The sequence below is a fragment of the Penicillium manginii genome (assembly GCF_028828005.1).
Source record: "Penicillium manginii strain IBT 31320 chromosome Unknown utg000007l:1.0-2284322.0:1.0-2285126.0, whole genome shotgun sequence".
In the NCBI taxonomy this organism is placed as follows: Eukaryota; Fungi; Ascomycota; class Eurotiomycetes; order Eurotiales; family Aspergillaceae; genus Penicillium; species Penicillium manginii.
In genome coordinates, this window is record NW_026643108.1 from 1937738 (window position 1) to 1958729 (window position 20992).

The following is a 20992-nucleotide window of genomic DNA, read 5'->3' on the forward strand; positions in this document are numbered from 1 at the left end:
TCTCGCAGGGAAAAGTGAATAAATAGCAACACGGTGTGCATTTCCAAGCTCCTGAGAGCACACCACAGGCACAGGGAAAATATCCCAGTGGGGTGCTATACGACTTGGTGTTGGCTGGGGATCAGTGGCAAAAAGACACGGCTGTCATATCCAGCATACCATAGCGTCCCATGTCGCGGGCCCAACCGACACTTTCTTTCATCATATCGTGGTGTGTATCACTTTGCTCCATGTAAGGTCGGATTCTACATGAGTTCAAAAAGCAACAGGAAGAGGGCTACGCTTGGTCTTTGTCCTTTGTTAGCGCTTGGGGCTACTACTTCCTACGATCTTTCTTTTTTTGTTCTTTTTTCATGTTTGATCTTCTAAATACGCTAGGCTAGAAAGGTCCTCGCTATGTGCCCTTTCCCCCATTCCCACAAGTGTGCCAACCAGTTCACCCCCTCCCAACACAATGAGTTACAATTCCCACCCTCACCCGTCTGATCCCGAACATGCTTTAGAGACCCTGGAAAGCCAGTTAGAACCATTCAGCTGCAATGATGCCGTTTCTGGACTTGTGCAGCCGTCTCCGTCTGTGTTCCAGACCAATATCAAGCCCATTCCTAGCGACGAATCTCTGGTTCCCCACCCGGGCGGGTGGCCTTTGAATTCGAAAGTTGCCATCCCCCGTTCTGTATACACTGGTAAATATACCGCCAGCAGCCGTGTCGGGAGAGCATGCGAGAATTGTCGCAAGCAGAAGACCAAATGCAGTGGACACCGTCCCACCTGTCAACGTTGCCAGGATGTTCACATCTGGTGTTTCTACGGCGACCGGAAACGAGAAAAGATGCTCAAGTGCGTTTAATGTTTCGCGGAATGTCACCCCCGACCCCCAACCCTCCATCTAATCCGATTTTTAGGGAAGTCAAGGATTTGACCGCGCAGGTTCATATTTACGAGGACTTGCTGCGAGAACTGAACCCCCACCTGGATTCCTCGTCGGCCCAGCGCGTTGACGAGACGCTTAGTGGCAAATTAGTCAGAGTACGAGGTTACCGCCCTTACCCGTCCCCAACTCCTGTTATTACTTTTCTGACGTATAGTTATCATCTGGTCAGGCCACAGAATCTCGCACGGGGAGGAGGGACAACTCCCTGGTCGCCGTATCCCATGTCGAGGAGGACTTCAACCGCGATCTAGCATCGCAGGCGATGGGCTTCGTGGGGGAACATTCGGAGATGGTATGGTTGTACAGACTCAAACGCGATCTCGATCAAGACAGCAGAACCGTCGGAGAAAGCCTTGCTCGACCTTCGATATCATCCGTCAACTACTTCCAGGACACCACCATAATTTCAAGCCTTGATGATGTCGACATACTAGTCCGACCGCCCCAGCAGATTGCTGACAGACTCCTCGAAGACTACTTCCAAGCTGTGCATCCCGAGTTTCCCATTATTGGCAAGGAGGCCTTCATGGGCCAATACCGGTCCTTCTATTCGAATAACAACGTGCGAGTCGGAAAGCGATGGGTCGCTGTGCTGAATCTGGTCTTGGCCGTCGCGGCGAGACTTTCCGAGCTAGCCCAGAGACAACCTCAAGGAAACTTCACTGACCATGTGGCATACTTTGCCCGAGCATGGCGGCTGAGCATGGGTGATATTGCGTTGCTGAATCATCCAAGTCTGGAGCAGGTGCAGGTGGAAGGCCTAGCTGCTTTCTATCTTCTGTCCACGGGTCAAGTGAATCGGTACGTCATTGGGCCTATTTGGTTATCCCATTGTTTAAATAGGTTTGCCTAACTGGTTCTCGTCCCTTAGGTCATGGCGAATCATCGGGATCGCGATGCGGTCAGCGGTGACCATAGGCCTCAATCTTCGTATCGAGAGTGATGGCGTTAGTTGTATATCACAAGAGACTCGGTACCGCGTTTGGTGGGCATTGTTCGTATTGGATACTGTGCTGTGTGTGGTAACTGGCCGACCACCCAGTACCGACGAGGTTTTCTGCACTACTCCCCTCCCACGTCTCCACGGAGACGACCTTTGGGAGGAGGGAGTTACACAATTTATCTCCGACCAGGACGCTCGAAAATTTTTATTTACATCCTTACTCTCTACTGACCTCAGGACCCCAGGACTGAGCGAGGCTACGGCAGAACGCAGTCGCTCAACAAACTGTGGACCGAGCAATGGGACCGATGCGACCCCTCAAGGAATGACAGACGCTAACAAATCAAATACATCCCTATACCTCTTATACGCTGTAGACTTGGCGTCTCTGCTACGGGAAGCAATCGAAACCCTATACGCACCCGGGACCGCGCGGCGATCCTGGCCAGAGATGGAGGCGGCTATCTTTACTTTTAACAATAGTACTGACAATTGGCTCTCCCGTCTTCCAGCAGAGTTCAACTTTGGGGCATTAGACATAAAACAAACTTCCATCCGCCAACGCATCAGCCTAGGCTTCCGCTTCTACACCACTAAGTTAGTCGTTACCCAGCCCTGCCTCCGCCACCTCGCCCGCCAACCCCCCCGGTGCAACCTCCAGCACCGTGTGCGATACCATGGCATCCATGTGCGTACAAGCCGCATGCCAGATGCTAGATATGCTACCCGATGAGGCGGATGTGAACTGGCTCTACGGGGTTTCGCCCTGGTGGTGTGTCGTACACTATATGATGCAGTCCACCACCGTCCTCCTGGTCGAGCTCTTTGCACTAGGTCAACGGGGATCCACCGAGGCCACCATCCTCGCTACGAAGGTCGAGAAGGCCATCTGCTGGTTGCGAGCGATGTCCATCAACGATTTATCCTCACGACGAGCCTGGCTTGTCTGTATAGATATTCTCTCACTGCACGGGTCAAAATTGCCATCAAAAGTTAATGTTGAGATCTAAGTTCTAGTGTTAACTTTCACTTATCTCCGGTGGTCCTGGAGCCGCGGTGTTGCTGTGGACAGGGCTGCATTGGTAGATATATTTTCTTGAGTCAAATCTCCAATTCAATTCGATTGCATATCTTATGAATAAGGCATGAAAGAAAGGGCTGGAGCCATAACACCACCGCCTGAGGCCTTAGCCCTCGCTTGCATATTATCCTGGGAATCCTTCCATCTATGACTGCGCGGGCAGCAATATGGACCATCTTCTGTTATTATTTGGTGCGGCGTAATTTGTCCAAGCATACTTACTATCAGCGTGAACTGGCGGAATGAATATCCGAGCCCTCCAGCGCCGCAAGAGTGTTTGCTTCGTTTACACACCCCACGTGATCACTATTGACAATCCCACAACTCTCCTCGTCGGGGCCATTCATTGATCCCTAGACATCTCTTCGCCAGTCTATCTGCTCTCCATTTGCAGCCAAAGAATTCCATGAGAGCGATCCAAACGACACCTACTCAGCCAAGTCAACAATCTCGTTTTTCTTTGCGTATTGCATCCGCGTCTTACCATTTCAAGGTCCAATGAGGGGTTCGAAGCCCTTTTCTGCTCACGCAGAGGTCAAAAATGCGAACTGTCTGGGAGATATAGAGTATGCCAAAGAGTATTACGACTGCGACCAACGAGTGCAGGCCATGGGTTATGTGGGCGAGCATTCAGAGAGAGTGTGGCTATACAGACTTATCCGCGACCTCGAGTTGGGTAAAGCAGCTCCTGGTGAAGAAAATGTTGAGTCCTCTTCCATATCTTCTGTGAACTACTTTCAAGATGAGTCGAATATCGTACCCCTCGAGGACGTGGATCTGCTAGGACACCCTCACCAACACCTTGCGGACCAGCTTGTCGACGGCTATTTCCAGACTGTGCACTCAACATTCCCACTCATCGAGAAGACGACATTCCTACACCAATACCGTTCTTTCTACTCGAACCGGAATATGCGACCCGAGAAACGATGGTTGGCAATCCTAAACCTTATAATGGCCATTTCAGCGAGGCATTCGCTACTTGTGGACGAACAGTCTCTTGGGAATCATGATCAACATAAGGTATACTTTTCGCGCTCATGGTGGTTGGGCATGAGCGGCAGTATATTTTCAGACGATCTCAATCTGCAGCAAGTGCAGATCGAGGCTTTGACTGCCTTCTACCTCCTTTCGATTGGTCAGGTCCATCGGTATGTCATGTGCACTTAAATACAGCTGCTAATAATTTATATTCACTTCTGGTCTTGCCTTTCCTTCAGGTCATCGAGGCTTCTTGCGGTCGCAATCCGATCGGCTATGGAGATGGGACTCAACTGTAGTCAGAACGATACTATCGAGGCCTATTCAGAGACTCGATACCGGGCATGGTGGGCATTATTCATGTTGGACACGGTCCTATGCGTCATTATGGGCCAGCCGCCTTGTATCGGACGATCTAACTGCACACTACCGCTGCCTATTCCCTATGAAGAGGACTTTGGAGTTCAGCGTGTGGTGCAGCGTATTGCCGATCAAGCATCCCGGAATACCCTGATAACCTCTGTTTTTGCTGAGGATCCCGCAGCACAGGCGCGAGAGCACACCTTGAATCACACGAATCCAGCAGAGTATGGGTCGAACACAGAAGTGGCAGATAAGCAATCTGCTCATGTCCCATCTCCTACTCCTCCTTATAGCCTGCTATCGCTGTTATACATGGTGGACTTGTCATTTCTTTTACGAGAGGCTATTGATACTCTGTACGCTCCCGGGGCGGCGCGACGATCGTGGCTTGAGATTGAACTAGCGATTTCAACTTTCAATAACGATGCCGACAGTTGGTTCTCACACCTGCCAGTTGAGTTCCATGCCACAGAGTTAGCTGAAGCTCAGCCATTTGTACTTCAACGCATCGGCCTGGCTTTCCGTTTCTATACCACCAAGTTAATCATCTTACAGCCTTGTCTTCGTCGTCTTACTCGGTTGCCACGACCCGGGCCTGTCTGCGAAACTTTGGCGACCACATGCGTTCAAGTGGCGATACAAATGATCAACCTCCTGCCCGATAAGGTGGACGTAGCCTGGCTGTACAGGGTCACTCCATGGTGGTGTGTCCTCCACTATATCATGCAATCGACCAGTGTACTCCTGATTGCGGTATTCAATCAAGATCTGCTGAATTCCCGTGTTACTATCGGCATCGGCAAGAAGGTCGAAAAGGCTATCCGGTGGATAGGTGAGATGTCCACTAAGGATTCCTCCTCGCAGCGGGCCTGGCTGCTTTGCAGGAACCTTCTCTCTCGGCACGGGTCGAAACTTGAATTTGAGATTGATCTCGGGCTCCAGGAACCGTAGACATTTTATTAGACATGGCTGTCCGAGGTTGCCCACTTATCCACCGGCCGGGGCGAAGCTCACAGTTAAGAACCAGGATTGTTAGACAAGCTGGCTTTATAATATAACCCTCAGGTATTTTATATGGTCTATAATCTTAGTTCCCCATATTGGATTTCCAAGCCAATCACCACAAGCTCCCTAGTCTGCTAAATAACTAGCTTTTGTAATCTACGGGCGCGAATAGTTTAACATTTTTTGTCATCAATATATCCGCGCGCATTGACCGATAACTGCGTCCCAGATTTTGACGGATCCCAAGACCCAACTGCTAACTAATTGTGAGGTATGATAAGACTAAGCCATTGAAAGCACAGGGTATTCAATATCGAGTTTCCTCACACATGGATTTGTCGCTGCACTCTATATCGTCATCATTTTTTTTCTTAACCGCTTGATGGCCACTGCTCTTCTGTCAGAAAACTAGACTTCACACCTACTTACTGCCTATATTTATTGAGTGTCTTGGACAGAGGCTCTAGTTTTTCGGTCCTTTTAGTACCTGGATGAGTTTGGGCATTTATTGATGAAATATATCCGTCCGGTAGCTTTATTTTGGGCTGAAAGTCATTTTGAGAATGTTTAGTACAAACAATGACCGTAGAAAAGCGATTGATTTAGAGGCTACATAAGAACCTTGGTTCACATCTTGTTTATCGTCATTTCAGGTGGGAGACTTGTAGTATTCTTTTCATTTTTCTCCCTTTTTGGCTCTTTTGATGCAAACCTGACGTATTTGCAGTCGCCGAGGCAATACCCAGGGAGGACGTCCACCATATACATTTGCAATTCACAGAAGTGTTATTTCGGGAGCAATATGTGAGGCTATTTATATCAGAAAAGCCAAATTGACTTATAATCAATTTTCTTCTGCAAATAGATACTGCGAAAATTATTTCCGATGGTGCGACTTTGTTCCTACTTAATCGATATGTACTGTACTGGCCTGGTTTCTCCGCATCGGCTGTCAGCAGCTCAGCAATCCATTATACAGCGATCAGCACGTGTCGTATGCCGAGTATATGCTTTTGGCTTCTATGGTGCCAAAGGTTTTCGTTACATTTACTGGGGCATTTATGCTAGATCACATTCATGTCATCACTCCTTTCCTGCTTTTCTTGGATCATCTCAGCGAAATGGCATGGTGCTTATCATTAGTAAAAGGTGCCACACAGGGCAGAAGAAGCTGCATGTTGTCTTGACTTATTTGTCAAACATGGATCTCATATTGCTAGGAGCCGCTATCCTTGGCGCGATTTCAAGAAAATGGGACATTGCTCTTGAAGTAATTTAAACACCATTTAAGCTTACATTATGGGAGATCTGACATAGGTTAGATCCAGCTCATCATTTGTACTATGCGGGCGGTTTACAACCAGTCTATTGCGTAAATACAATTTTATGTCATTGGTTGAAACAAATTAGGTCATTCCGAAAGATCAGCAAATTCAAATTGTCAATGCTGAATCAACCATATCATTAGTTCCAATGACAAGGAAGGAGAGTGAAACGGCAGTGAAGCTTGGTTGGAGCTTTTTCGTGTGAGCTCAATTTACACCACGTAAGAAGGATTTTACATTAAGGGGCTTAGTAAAAGACAACCCGTGGAGAGCTGCGATCCTAAAATATCAGTCCGCTTTGTTCCATTCCCTGTCCATAGCTTGATACAGGGGATGGATATAACTTCAGATGATTACAATGTCACGGTCGAGCACAGCAGAAATTCTATAGCTCTTGTGCTGAAGCCATCTGTCAATCTACAAAATTTCTAGAAACGTAAGAAAAGAAGATTGCTACAGTAAGATCAGGCGGGAGAACAAGGGAATATATTGTGAGATGAGGCTGTACAGATCACTACATACAACGCTGTATCATAGCTTGTATCAGCCTGACCTCTTTTAGACAGGTCCGATATACTTACTATGATATTCTGAGGTAGATACTAAGACTCGAATGAACATCTCTAATTCTGTGGTTGGGCTGGTTGATAAATAGGGTTGCAATATGACTTGTTATGATATTAGGCCGGTGCAGATCAGAAAGCAAGCCGCACCATCGAAATTAGCTCCGAGGTGTCTATACAGACAATCAATTTGATTTACAATCAACTTGGCTCCATGTTGTATATATAGCCTCATATTTCCCTCAAAAACTAATAAGACGATTCATACCCCTAAACAATAAAGATCTATTCTATTTAGTCAAATTGCTCATCCGAGCAGTCTTCTCCACGTGGCAGACTAAAGGTGTTAGTGCATTCGAGTCATTCACGGCACCGATTGGCCCATTATTTTTTGGCATATATCATTAGTATCCATAGCATCCAACGATAGCATTGATATCGACGACCACAGGCTCCCGGGAGTCAGGGTGAGATATTAGCCATTATTTCACTCAGGCCTTGTGCGTCTATAGGCATTCATGGCTCTGATTAGCTTATATCTCTTTGCAGCGGTACCCAATTTCACATATCCACTTAGTTCCCGGGAATTCTACGTGGGTATTGCTGACGGGCTATCCAATTATGGTAGGTGTAATGGCAGGTTCAGGTTCCCAGGAGCCCATAGCCGAGTTTGGACCAATCAATTCCACTGAGGCTTCGTGGCACATGTGGATCATTCGTGGCACCGATTGGCTAATTATTCCTCCATAAATATCACTCTATTAATGGTAGCCAATGATCGCATCAATAATAACGACCCATAGGCCCCTGAGAACCATCCCAATTATCAACCAATCATTTCATTGAAGAATTATGCGCAAGTGGGCCTTTGGTGACACTAATTGGCTGATGTTTCCTTGTAGTAGTACAGTAACCATCTTCTCGTGTTCACTTAGTTCCTAGGAGATCGATGTAAGTATTGCTATACGCAAAGACGAGGTCGATAGCAGGAAGAGTTGTTCTGCGAAAATATAATCGATCTAGTGGATCACTCACGATATAAGGAGCTCTTTCCCGAGATTTGGGCTGAGCGAATCAGTCCCACGCTGCACCATAGCTTGTATCTGCTTGATATTGTGTAGGCGTAATGGATTTTCTCCGATATACGAGTTAGGCAATGAAGAATCCTGCGGTCTGGCTGATAGGGATCTAGGGTCGCAATATGGCATGGTGTTTGCCTGTCTTTGATGAGGTGTTCGTTGCGTGGAGTAACGGGCATCACTGGTGAGTGAAATGAAAGACATGACCTCGTCACCTCGCCCGTCGCAATAAAGTGCGGACTGACGGTGGTGAATGGTGATAACTGTCATCAATTATTTTCTACGGCATCGTCACGACTGTTTACACGAGCGAACAGCCAGAAAATGTTTTGCATGTTCCGGATCACCAGACGCAAAATGCAATGCCTCTGAGAGCTGCTTCGAACCAGTAATGAAATGTTGAGCCAGTTATCATTGAAGAGTAGTTTGAGCTTTAGCCCTCACAATTCACAATGATGATCTCATTGACGCAGACCGAATGCCTGGCTGAATTGCTATAAATACCCGGCCCCTCGCCAGCAGAACATTTGTTCGCAAGCATTCCTTAGTGACTCTGGGTGAAAGAATACCGGACGTGATTCGTCTCCGCGGCTACTCTCTGGTATCGATTGACCTCCAAACCATGCAATGAAATGAGTTGACCTCTTACATCGCAATAGCCTAACCTTTCTCAATAATCAAGTCTTCGAATAGTGAGTGTAGCTGCCCAGTCATTTGAAATTATGCTAACGCGGAAGATGCTCAATATTAGCCCCGCCTCCGCTATTCTGCTGAGCACCCATTGAAGAACCTTTCGAGGTCCTGAATGGTCCAAGCTGCGAGCACAGTGAGTTATAAGTTGCCTTAATGAACTGCCTGCCTACTGATGATTGATGATAAACAGATGCCATCCTCCATACAGTCCCCTGTAACGGACAGCAATAAGTGATCACGTAAGTTTGAATAATGCAGCAATTTAAAAGGCAGATATCAGGTGCTGAAGATCCTCTATATAGGATGGCGAACTTTCTATCGCAAGTCGCTCAATGTCTTTTAAGTCACGCTTGTGCTTTGGCCCTGCCCATTCCCAATGCCAGCTATTGCATCTCAATTTCCGCACGATTGCTAATCCGTTCGTGGCTCTCTGTCCATCAGCAAAGATCGCTGATGATTATTTTCCGTCATAGGGCGAGCTTCAATCTTACACTCGACCTGACAGAGCTATGTTCCCCTCGTCTTCGAAACTAAATCAACTTCCACAGCCTGAATGGCCAAGCCACTGAATCTCACTACGCTTGCGTCTTTGTTGTTTCTGAAGACGCGGTTGACAAAGCCACTTCGCCTGGCGCGTTTAGCGGGCCCAATTCATAAAGGCTCGATGCCCTCCAGTTGGCCATATGGTGGAGTACCAACCTACTATCACCTCTTCCAGATTCAACCTGTCCGATCAAATGTTAACTGTCACTACATTAGAAATATTTCGTATCCCGACAGGCATGGCCAAGTCCCATACTAGGCCGACTGAGTGATCGCAGCATCCGACAACAACAAAGGGAAGTGTAGCATCGACAACCACCGAGAAATACCACGGATTCCCCGAGAATAGCATCAACCAGTAATGAATCAAGCTTTTAGCCACAGTCTGAAGGATATCTTCGTCAAGCCCTTGTTGCAGCTGAGCAAGTGACGAGGCAGACCGCAGCGCTCGATCTACCCCAAATCTCTCGCCACGAGAGCAGTCGTTTCGGGTCAGTTCCTAGTCTACCCGGGACAAACACCACGATTCTCTCTTTCAACGGGACTTTGTCCTGGCATATTTGGAAATTTATCTGCTATCCGAACAGCAAGGACGAAACAGATATGCATTGGCAGATATTGCCAACATTCATTTGCAGCGATACCAAGTGATCCTGGGCCATCGTCCACCCATAATCGAGCTGAGCCCGCTACACCTTTGGTTGGCCTTCGCTGATACCAGACTACATTAACGGCAAGTCTCTACAACCCTCAGTCGCCAAAAGTCTTGCTGATATAGAGAAGCAGTGAGACGCAGCACTGCTTCGGCCGTTCCCACAAGTCTGATCGGGATAGTGTATTGTGGCTGGTATTGGGATTCTCATGTAGGCCGCGAGCACGGTCAGTGGCGAACACCCACCTTGCGCCATTTGCTGACAATTGGTGCTAGATCGAGTATATCCAACTGTTTTGCCTGTGGCCAATGCAGACGGCGTTTCAAAGCTTCCCCCATGGGCTACATCATGAGTAAAGAGAAGGAGTACGTTCTCAAAGTTGGAAGATGGAATAACCAACTGACCTTTTTGCCAAACCGCCGATATGAAGATAACTTTTCCCTCCCAAACGTGGCCACAAGCTAATCGAATGCTCCAAAGGTGAAATGTGGCAATCCTTATGGAGGACAGGAATCGATCGGAAGATCAAAGTGTCAAATCACGCATCATGACCGAGTTCGCTGGAAAGTCGCTGCCGATAGAAGGTTGTATGGGAGTGAATTATAGGGCCAACGGGTGCGAACCAAGGGAGTCACTCTGTCATACTTATGGAAACGTCAGATGCTTCAGGCACTGGACAAAGCAAGAAATAAGCTCAAGGACTATTACTCAGCGACCGATACTCCAGGGCTTATCAACATATATACCAATGGAACTATCTTAGCGCCGCAGTATAAGCTTGAGCTCTTTCAGACCCCTGAATGGCAAGATAAGGACTTTGCAGGTGAATATAAAGCAGCACTCGAGCAGCAAATTCTTGCCTATGAAGTTCAACTCCATGATACTTGCTCACAATCTGAAGGGCCTTCTTACCCACAGCCTGTTCAAGAGATTGAAATATTGCTTGATAGTTATAGAGCTCGACCCGCAGTACCACTCTCAGAGCTCCATCAGTATCTGAAGGGGGGTAAGTATTCTCCCAAAACACAGTTTCAATACATACCTCTCTAACTATTCATTTAATAGGTACTATACTCACTTCCCCACTTGATTTCTGGAGGGACCATGAGCAGCAGTTCCCAGTGCTTGCAGCAATTGCTCGAGACATGCTTTCTGTCCCAGCTACTGGTGCAGGTGTAGAGCGCTTATTCAATTCTGCCCGCGATATCTGTCATTATCGCCGCGGCTCTCTCCATGCAACGACTATTCAGGATCTCATGCTGCTAATGTGTGCTAATCGATTTGATATTGAGGAGGAGCAACTTGCTTTTATACGAGAATATAAAACAGAGTACGAGATAGATATTCAACAGGAGGATACCACAAAGCATATACTACAGGAGATTATAGAGATTAGTGAGGGGGGAGGGGGAGGAGGAGGAGGAGAAGGAGAAGACTCCTCTACAGCATCATACAAAGCGAAAAAGAGATAATTATGAAGCTGAAGAGGAGACATCAGATGAGGCAGGAGGCTCTGCGGAAGAAGAGCCTCTACTACCTAAGCAATCTAATACTCAGCGTGCTTCAGGGAGGGCCCGGATACCTTCGATACGGCTACAGGGATATACTACTTAATATAATCTATAATTTCATTCACATCTCTGCTCTTACTGTATCTGATTCAATATAAAAATCACTACTGTATCACAGAATCACTTTATTATCGAAACCACAGCATTACAGCCAAGATCTCGCTTAATCTTCATATTTTATGCAATGCATGTTAGCCCTAGAAAAAGCCCTATATTTGGGCCATTGGGCCGTTTTGGGCCGGCCCATGGGCCATGTACAGGTCTAGCAGTGGGCGGGTTTTGGCGAGGCCTAGATACAGCCAGAGAGAGGTCATGTGATTGGTCTTGGCATCAGTGGGAACGGATTAACTCTTCACCGTCTAAGTCATTTCCTCGAGGACATGTTATCCCAATCTGCCATGTTCTCCACTAACCACTTTCTCGGGACTTTCGGCATATCAATCGATATCCGTTCATTTTCATAGTCCAGTTTGTAGAGAAATGGCTGTGGGAATTGAACATGCCAGAGCTGGACTGGCCTGTCTGACCTGCAAGTCGGGCAAGCGACGATGCGATAAGCGGCTTCCAATTTGCTCTCGATGCAAGAAGTATGTTTGACCGCCGATAACGTCAATAGTGAGGATCAAGATGGGTACACATAACATGAAGACTAAACCCAGCGTATCGAATAGGTTAGATAGGCCCTGCGAATATCCAACAGTCCCGCCATCGGAATGTGTCGCCCAGCCGACTCAACCAGTAGCATTGGTGGAAAGCGTGTGGCCGGTCACGTGTATGTCATGTACGGTGCATCGACGTAGATGTGATCGTATCATCCCAAGTTGCTCTCGCTGTGTGAGGTATATCTAGGATAGTCGGAATATTGGCTGACACGGCCGAGTGTGGCCATGATTGGTCCTCAAGAATCAGACTGACGCGATTTGCTTTCAGAGTCGGCACCAGTTGTATATACCGAACGAATAGCTTCGAAGCTCCACTCATTGCACCCGATAATCCCGAAGCAACTAGATACGAGCTCCAGCCACTATTAGATTTTTCTCTATTGTCAGAAATGGGAATGGCATTCGAATCTCCTATTAGATACCGCTCATACATGTCGGACCTAATACAATTCTGTAAGTCATACGACGGTCACTCATTGAATTCGATATTTACTCATCAACCTGGAGTTCTCACGTCTATAGCTTTACCCTCGGGTACGGTGGTAGCTGACAGCCTGGCCCACCATCTCCGTTCGCAGTGGATGCTGCACACCATGTCCGATCCATGCCTATTCCACGCCACATTGTTCAGTGCATCCGCTTCAATTGACATGTTGCTGGGCCGGCCGAATACCACGCTAACCCTGTACCATCAGACCTGGGCTATCCGCTTAATCAATGAACGGTTAGCACAAGCTGAGCCAGTCTTGACCTATGGAACAATTGGAGCGGTAATACCCTTGCTATATTCTAGTGTTAGTATATTTTGGCATTACAAGATATGTGAAACAGATACTCATGATGGGCTGTAGATGGTCTCACTTGATCGAGGGTCAGCAGCTGCTCACCAAAAAGGCTTGGTAAAGATGCTCCTTGCCGCACCGAAAAACTTCCGCGACGATATAGGACCTCTGATTGCCATCATCAAAATGTATGTGATCATTATTAAATTCCGAGCTGATCGGTTTATTAATCACATCTCTAGAGTAATGATATCATTTGCCTGCATCTTCGACATGCTCCCCATTTGGGATTGCTTATACTCTGAATCAATTCGCCCAAATACCCTGATTCGAAATTTAGTGTCCAGGGCCACTCTTAGCAATACGGAATCAATTTTTGAAAAGGGTTCTGTGGATGCAATATTGGACGTCTACGAAGCCATCTCGCGGTTGGGTCATTTAATCCAGGTTGATCACTGTAGCACTGCTGCTGAAGTTGAGCGCGTGCTCTCCAATGCACCAACAAGTGATTCGATGGGCACGGCCGAATATAATCACCCTCTTTCAACGCATCAAAGGCTAAATATATGCTGCCAGCTCTGCTGCCAAATATTTTGGAAAATACTTCGTCGACAATCGCACCGCGAGGAAATTCAATACACTACTCTCAATCACGAAGTTCGACAGCTTTTGAAACACCTGGCGCAAATAGAGCCTTTATACTGGATCCGTAAAGCCCCGGAAGTGTTTACCTGGGCTGCATTCACCGGTGCCGCAGCGTCAGATCATCATGATGAGTGCGTAGCCTTCATTAGCCGCGCGGGGATGGTGTTGGCAGCCATCGATTGCGAAGAATTGACACTTATACGCCAGGGATGGAGATACTTTCATCTGCTGAAGAAATTTGGTGGAGATGATAATGCGCTTGCTGTATTGGCAGGTCATCGATTACGGGCTTAGTAGATGAGATGCTACATGATCCGCCCCTTTCAGTACCCCCGACTTCTGAGGGCTTTTACCGTCCAGTCCCAGAGGGTTTCCGCCATTTTCGCATCTGACCCAGCTTTACTTGGCGCCGAAACCTTTCCAACTGGCAACAAGTATGCTCCATTGTCGGCCTCTCTCTTCAAGCTGGGCGACACAGCAGCAAAGAGGATATTCGCTGCCCCTTTCCGTGGGCCAGGCGCACCTAGCTCGACAAGCGGTTTAATCAGCCGATAGAGCGGTGTTGACGAGATTGGCCCTGCGGATAAGTTCCTAAGTAACATTAGATCCGAGTCCTGGGTGACTGGACAGGGAAAGTTTACATACGTCTTCACTGTTCCCGGATGCAAAGAAAATGTAAGAATGTCGGGGTACCTTTTGGCCAGTTCTTTCGCATGCAATATGTTGGCAAGCTTGGAGTGGCCGTACCGAGCCCAGACAGAAAAGTTCTTCATGTTCATATCCGAAAAGACTATACCCTCTTTCGGGGCCAATTTAGCATGCCCGTCGCTAGATACATTCACTATGCGCACGCTTCCCTTGTCGGCCTTCTCTGTAGCTCTTTGGAGCATTGGGAGAAGGAGCTCTGTGAACAGGAAATGACCTATATAGTTCACCTAAATTGTATCAAAGATTGCTCCAAGAAAGCTATCGTATGGGATATACATACTGCCATCTGTATTTCAAATCCTTGGTTTGTTTCCTCGTACGGAACGCACATAACCTAGAGCATGTAAGTCATGTCTCATGAGGATAGGGATATAACATACGCCAGCATTATTGATAAGCAAATGAAGACTTGATTCCTGGCTATACCTTCATTAGCCAGAGCAATATTCACACGCACCACAGGTCGGTCGGTAATGACTAACTGAGAAAACCATTCTGCCGCCTCACGAACATTGTCCAAATCGGCCAGGTCTAACTTTAGTAACCGGATATCTGCCTCCGGATGCTCGGCAATGATATCCTGCTTCGCATCTCTGAATTTTGCCTCGGATCGACTGGCAATATACACACGGACGCCGTGTTTCGCAAGCTCGATGCTGGTGCCGAAGCCGCTGTTGCATCAGAGAAGTTAGGGCCATATCTCCAGATATAAGAGAAAATAAATCAAATATGTTAAGAAGGGTGTCATACAGTCCTGTGTGGCCACCTGTTATTATGGCAACGTTCCCGGCGAGGGCAGGGATGAAACCGTGCGGATCATTAATCATTACTAGAAATTTGCGTAATGATACTGGTGAGAGGGCGGCAATGCTTCAAGGCTAGACTACGTGCTATTTTGCCCTTATATATACATATTCTACTCACATAAGGTAGCTGTGGGTGGTTGCCTCAAGTAAAGATGCGTCAGCATCTGGAGGGAGGATCAGAGGGTCAAGGAACACGCTGCAACCGAACGTGCGGGTGCGGGTGCGGGTGCGGGCGCGGGTGCGGATGCGGGCGCAAGAAAAGCACAGACTAATCAATCATCACCGTTTTAAAGTAGTTTATTCTGTGAAATAAATTGGTCACGCGGACGGCGAAACAGATAAATGGATTATAATTTGGATGATATGTTCTTCAAATGGCATACAGCATACCCTAAATGTCCAGCCATTATGCACTCGCTGATGATGATGATGATTTAACCCTGACCCCTCACCTCGACGGTGATATGCAGCATACAACAACTATATATATCCCTTTGCGTACATGTAGAGTGTTCAATGTCTTGATAACGAACTTAGAGCCTCGTCACGGCCTACCGTGGCCCTAATTGCCGTTCCCATCTTTAGGCTGCCCTCGTGGCGGGCGGCTGCGAAACAGTTGTGACGCATCGGCGAAGTCCAATACGGCCTGGACCGTCTTCACCCTCGAGACGTTGTCTGGTTTGCCTTTTTACATCTTTTTGAGCCTCCCAGCAGACCCGATACGCTACTACACGCATCCCCAACTCTCCGCCTTAGCTCCTTTTGTTGATATGAGGCTGGTGCAGATCAGGAACCAAGCCGAACCATCGGAATTAATCCTGAAGTATGTATACGGAGAACCAAGTTGATTGGAAATCAACTTGATCTTCTCGCTGTATATATAGCCTTATGTTTCCCACTAGAATGATAACACAATTCATGCCTCTGAACTACAACACTCTGAACTACAACAGGTCGGTCCGGTCACCCACGCGGTGAAGTCATCCACGAAAGCAACTGCTCCTCCCTGGCCGTCGATCTGCCGCTACACGAGATCTGCGTTGAAGAAGAGGAAAAGGATTGGAGACAGTGGGGAACCCTGAGGTAGTCCAGCCTGTAGGAGGCTTTGGGCCTCAGATACTTGCCCATTGATTTGGATGGTCGCCGTTCGCTCCGAGCAGAACGCCTCGACCCACCAGAGCAGGACCTCCGGGATCCCTCGCGCTTTCATCCTCTGGATCAATCGTTCTTTGCCAACCCCATTGTAGGCTCCTTTGACATCGAAGCTGATCAAGCTCAACACCCGTTGGCCACGCCACGCCGTTTAGATTTGCTCTTGTAAGAGCAAGAGTGCTTGCTCCGCTGATCGCTACTTTCGGGCTCTTTGAAGTGGCTGGTCGGGAGCAAGCCGTAAGCCTCCACTGCGTGTGAGATCCTTTCTACAACCACCGATTCCAGTATCTTTCCCAGTGTCGCTAGGAGTGAAATCGACCTCCATGCTTTGGCAATGGGGTAGTTTCCTTGTTCGGCTTTTTGAGCGGTACGATCTGCGCATGTCTCCACTGCCTGGGTAACCTGTCTTCTTCCAGCGATGCCTGGAATAGTTCAAGGACCCTGTCCTTGATCGTGGGCCACATTTCTTCTAAACTATCGCCGGTAGACCGTCTTCGCTAAGCGCATTCCAAGATTTCGCCTCCAACAGCGGCCGTTCTACCTCCTCCATAGTGATGGCAGGCACCTCTACTGGCGCTCCTTGTAGTCTAGTCCCTTCATCGTCAAAGTCATATGGCATGGGCAGGAAGAATCTGGCCAACAATCTTCTTCCGCTTGTTTTTTATGATCGTGGTGGTAGCTCCATCTGCTCTGGTGAGGTGCGGTACCTTCCCGAGTGCTGCACACTCTCCCAACTTCGGTTGTTTCGCGGCTTTCCTTATATTCTAGTTGTCTGCGAGGAACTCATGCAGTGCTTTTCTTTTGTTGCCGGATGGCATCGTGATATTGTTTGGCCGCACCTTCGGCCATCTTTTCCAGGTATGGTACGTTCGCTCCGCCCGGCGCTCAGAGCGGGCGTGATTTCTCCAGTACATGTATACGTGACGGGGCTGTGTCAGGTCAGTTGCCCACCATCACTTTGCGTGTGGTGACGTTTTGGCCTTTGAAGTCAGGGCGTGCACCGCTTCCCATACCGCAAACGTGAGTCGGTCCGTTTTCTGCAGCACTGTGCCTTTCGACGGAGTTGCGGCCAGGGTGCTCGCAATCCTGGCATTGATTTCCTTCCATGGCGCGTTTTCCAGCAGAAGTAGTTCTTGGTGTTGTGGAACCGGCCACGGGGCATCGAAAATGGTTCCAATAGCGCGGTGGTCCGAGCCGTGCTCTGTCCCGTGTATTGCACACTTGACCATAGATTCTGTCAAGTTTTCCGCGGCCAGGACGAGGTCGATGGTAGACGTCCGTCTGTATACTAGAATCAACCCATCTATGTAGCCTGTCCAACGTTCACTGGCATTCCATTCAGTTCAGTATCCAACGGGTATAGCCTTCTACCCACTTAATTGACTGTTACTTGCAGTTCGGTACTAGTTCTTTAGAATAGTCATGAAGCGGATGGCAGCTCACTCGGTCCAAGACGGAGGCAAATCCGGTCGATCAAAGAGGGTTTCATCGGACGCAGGGACGGCAAATGGTCGGGAGCCATGCGAAGGACGGGTGGCTGTTCGTATGATAGCTATTAACATCATATTGAAAAGGCAAGGCCATGGGGCGCAAATACATCTTCGGCAGTACTACCTTTTAGCCAGTCGAAGAGTATCGAGCCTTCCTGAATTGAGGCCCAACATGCCGACCGGAGCGGTCATGTTCCAACCAAATTTCGTTGGCCGGTGGGAGCGCGACTGTACAAAGCGTCAATGGCCGGCACCATTGGGCTCGTGCGCCGCAGGCTTAGATTCGAGCAAGGCGGGTGGGTGTATGGCAATGCGGTGACTTCACGCGATGCAGCACGTCGTGCCCGGCTCGGTCGCGTCGGGCGTGACATTGAGCCTGCAGAGAAAAAGAAACATTAGGAATTCATTCTAGGTTATAATGGACAAAGTCTCAACTGGGAACCAATATCCAACTTCATGGCCATGTATATAGGCAACAAAGATGGCAATGCGCCGGCGTGGACTTTGCCGCGAGTGATTCTGTTGGTGACAGTGGAAAGGATCGGGAGCATTGACCAACCGCGCGAAGCTTGTTCCGGAAGCATTTCCTACCTAGCGAATCGTCAGCCCGGGATGCCCGACCCACGAAGCCCCACTCATAAGATCCTACCACCAGCTCCGCAGAGTAATTGGGTTTATTATGCCAGCGTTCAATCAACGTGCGAGGCTGCTTTCGGCGCGATCTATCATAAATGGTCAGTAGAGATTACTTGGAGATTCTGCTTCACTCACTATTCTCACAACCCGAGTAAGACCGCAAATCCAGGGAAGGTAGAGACATCGACTCTATTCGTGGGAACAATAGAAACAGACATGGTTCTCAAGGAATATTCCCGTCAGCATGGTGTCAAGTGCTAGGGTTGATGCACATACCTGCCATGAACGTACTTCTTTATCGAGCATATACAAGCTAGAGGCGGTGTTGTGAGCGTCAATACGATCGCAAGCATGAGAGATTAGGTTCGGTCCGTACCACAGAGAGAAGGTCCGAGGTGCAGGCTAAATTCCGGTGCAGACCTGTGCTACTGGGTGCCATCTCGTCTTGGCACATGGCATAGGCCAGGATTCAATCTTGTCAGTACGAAATATAGGAAGGTGGAAGAGAAAATTCTCAACTCTTTGTCTTGGGCTGACTGCGGTGTGTTTTCGAAGAGATCGTTGTGCTGAGGTCTGTGAGACATATTTGTAGTGCTGGGGTCGCCTTGTCGCCCGCGCAGCTGTGACCGAGAGCCCGACCGAGTTTTCCCTCAGATTGTAGCCTGTTGAACCGTTTCAAATTGACTATGTGCTAATTTTGTTGGATTAACAGTTTTTATCTCGATGAAAACTATTCCGAAGTCTTATTCCTGGATTTCAACGTCGCTTCAACCTTCGCTTCAACCTTCGTGACGCAGCTAGCAAATCAAAACACCAACAACGCATCGTGTCAACTTTCATGAACATGAGCTTTTACCATTCAAAACAAATTCTGCGGTATCATTTAACTTTTTCTCAACGATGATAATTGATCATTTCGGTGATGAATATTAACACCCAACCTCGTATGGATGAATTGGTATGCAGACTCATCGATTAGCCTGCTTTTGATGTTGGGATGTTTTGTTTTCCTGCTTCCACTAGCATCAATTTCTGTCTAACATGCTATTGTCAAGGTGTTGGTTTGCATAAAACATCGTATTCCAGAGGCCCTGCAAATAACGCTGGTTTTTGAAAATATATTTCCAGCGATCAGCACGGTCGAGCCCATTGCGAATGGAGGGAGAGCAAGTAGATGACGATGGACAGTGCGGAACTTATCTGCGTCACTGTGAATATTCTCATATAAAATACCTCGCTACGATCTGAAATCTCGAAAAGTACCAAGCAAGCACTCATGCAGCGATTTTTTTCCGTTAATCCCTTTTGCCGGTTCATCTCTGGGTAAACATCCGGAGCCATTACCCCCTTGGACACTCACGCTTTCTGTCCCAGTGCCCCCCACTCAGGTCGCGCTAAACCGACTTGGGTCAGAGAAAGTCCCACCATCTTTTCTTGATATATTTCTTGTAGATCACTAAAATTACCGTCATTACAGTTTCCGGCATTGGGCAGACCATACTTGCCGAAACGTCCATTGGCCAAACACTATAATTTGAAAACAGATTACTCCTCAGACACTCACCGTTTGTTTCTCAAGCCATACAGCAATGATGTGCAAGTAGCCCAAATTGCATTAACTAGTGTATAATATATTCTTGAAAGAAGACTGTAAATCTCTTAAAATGTTAAAGAGCACACTAATGCTAGCTATGCCGACGCCTCAAAAGCTTTGTGATATGATACAGTCCCAGTAGGTGTTGGCTTACGCCAGGTGAGAGCCATAAAATATTCCGGTGGCACCCCAGGTAGTTGCAGAGAAGGAACTGCCTTGAAACCAAAACGTGTGTAGTATTTCGGGTTTCCTAATACAACACAACCGGCCGTATGGCGACTCCGAAGATTTGCCAACGCGCGCTCTACCAACAACGACCCCACGCCATTTCTTTGATATTGAGGTAAAACGGACACTGGCCCTAGCCCGTACCATTTTTCACAGCCAGCCGAGATATTTATAGGTGAGACTGCAGCATGGCCAACGATAGTATGTGTGACTTCGTCTTCGGCGACTAGCGAGATTGATAGATGGTTCGCTTCGCGGAGGCCACGGACAATGAATTGCTCGTTGTGGTCTGTGTGCTCGGCATTCATAAATGCGGTTGAGGTGACTTCTTCTATTGCCGGCACGTCGCTTTCTTTCTCAAGTCGGATAAAAATTTGCCTTGCGCTCGTCATTCTCACTAGACTGCGGCACTATCGTACGATCGATCGATAATTATCGTTATCGTCGGATATTTTGCGGATAGCGATAGTAATTTGATATCCAACTATCCGCAGACGATCGATACGATAATAGATTTTTGGACTGCGGATATCGTACGATAATCGTCGGATAATA

At 47.9% G+C, this 20992-nt stretch overlaps 2 protein-coding genes across 2 annotated transcripts; both read right to left on the reverse strand.

The window, feature by feature from the left end:
- Nucleotides 1-13937: 13937 nt before the first annotated feature.
- Nucleotides 13938-15358, reverse strand: N7533_010558 (retinol dehydrogenase; the record flags this gene model as incomplete). The annotated part of the gene is made up of 7 exons (XM_057107208.1): nt 13938-14085; nt 14154-14414; nt 14469-14758; nt 14812-14865; nt 14912-14951; nt 15014-15202; nt 15282-15358. The coding sequence occupies 7 exons, from the start codon at nt 15356-15358 to the stop codon at nt 13938-13940; spliced, it is 1059 nt and encodes a 352-aa protein (XP_056956425.1).
- A 4946-nt stretch (nt 15359-20304) lies between these two features.
- Nucleotides 20305-20829, reverse strand: N7533_010559 (GNAT family N-acetyltransferase; the record flags this gene model as incomplete). Its single annotated transcript, XM_057107209.1, has 1 exon — nt 20305-20829. One exon carries the CDS (start codon nt 20827-20829, stop codon nt 20305-20307), a length of 525 nt encoding a protein of 174 aa, XP_056956426.1.
- Nucleotides 20830-20992: the final 163 nt, after the last annotated feature.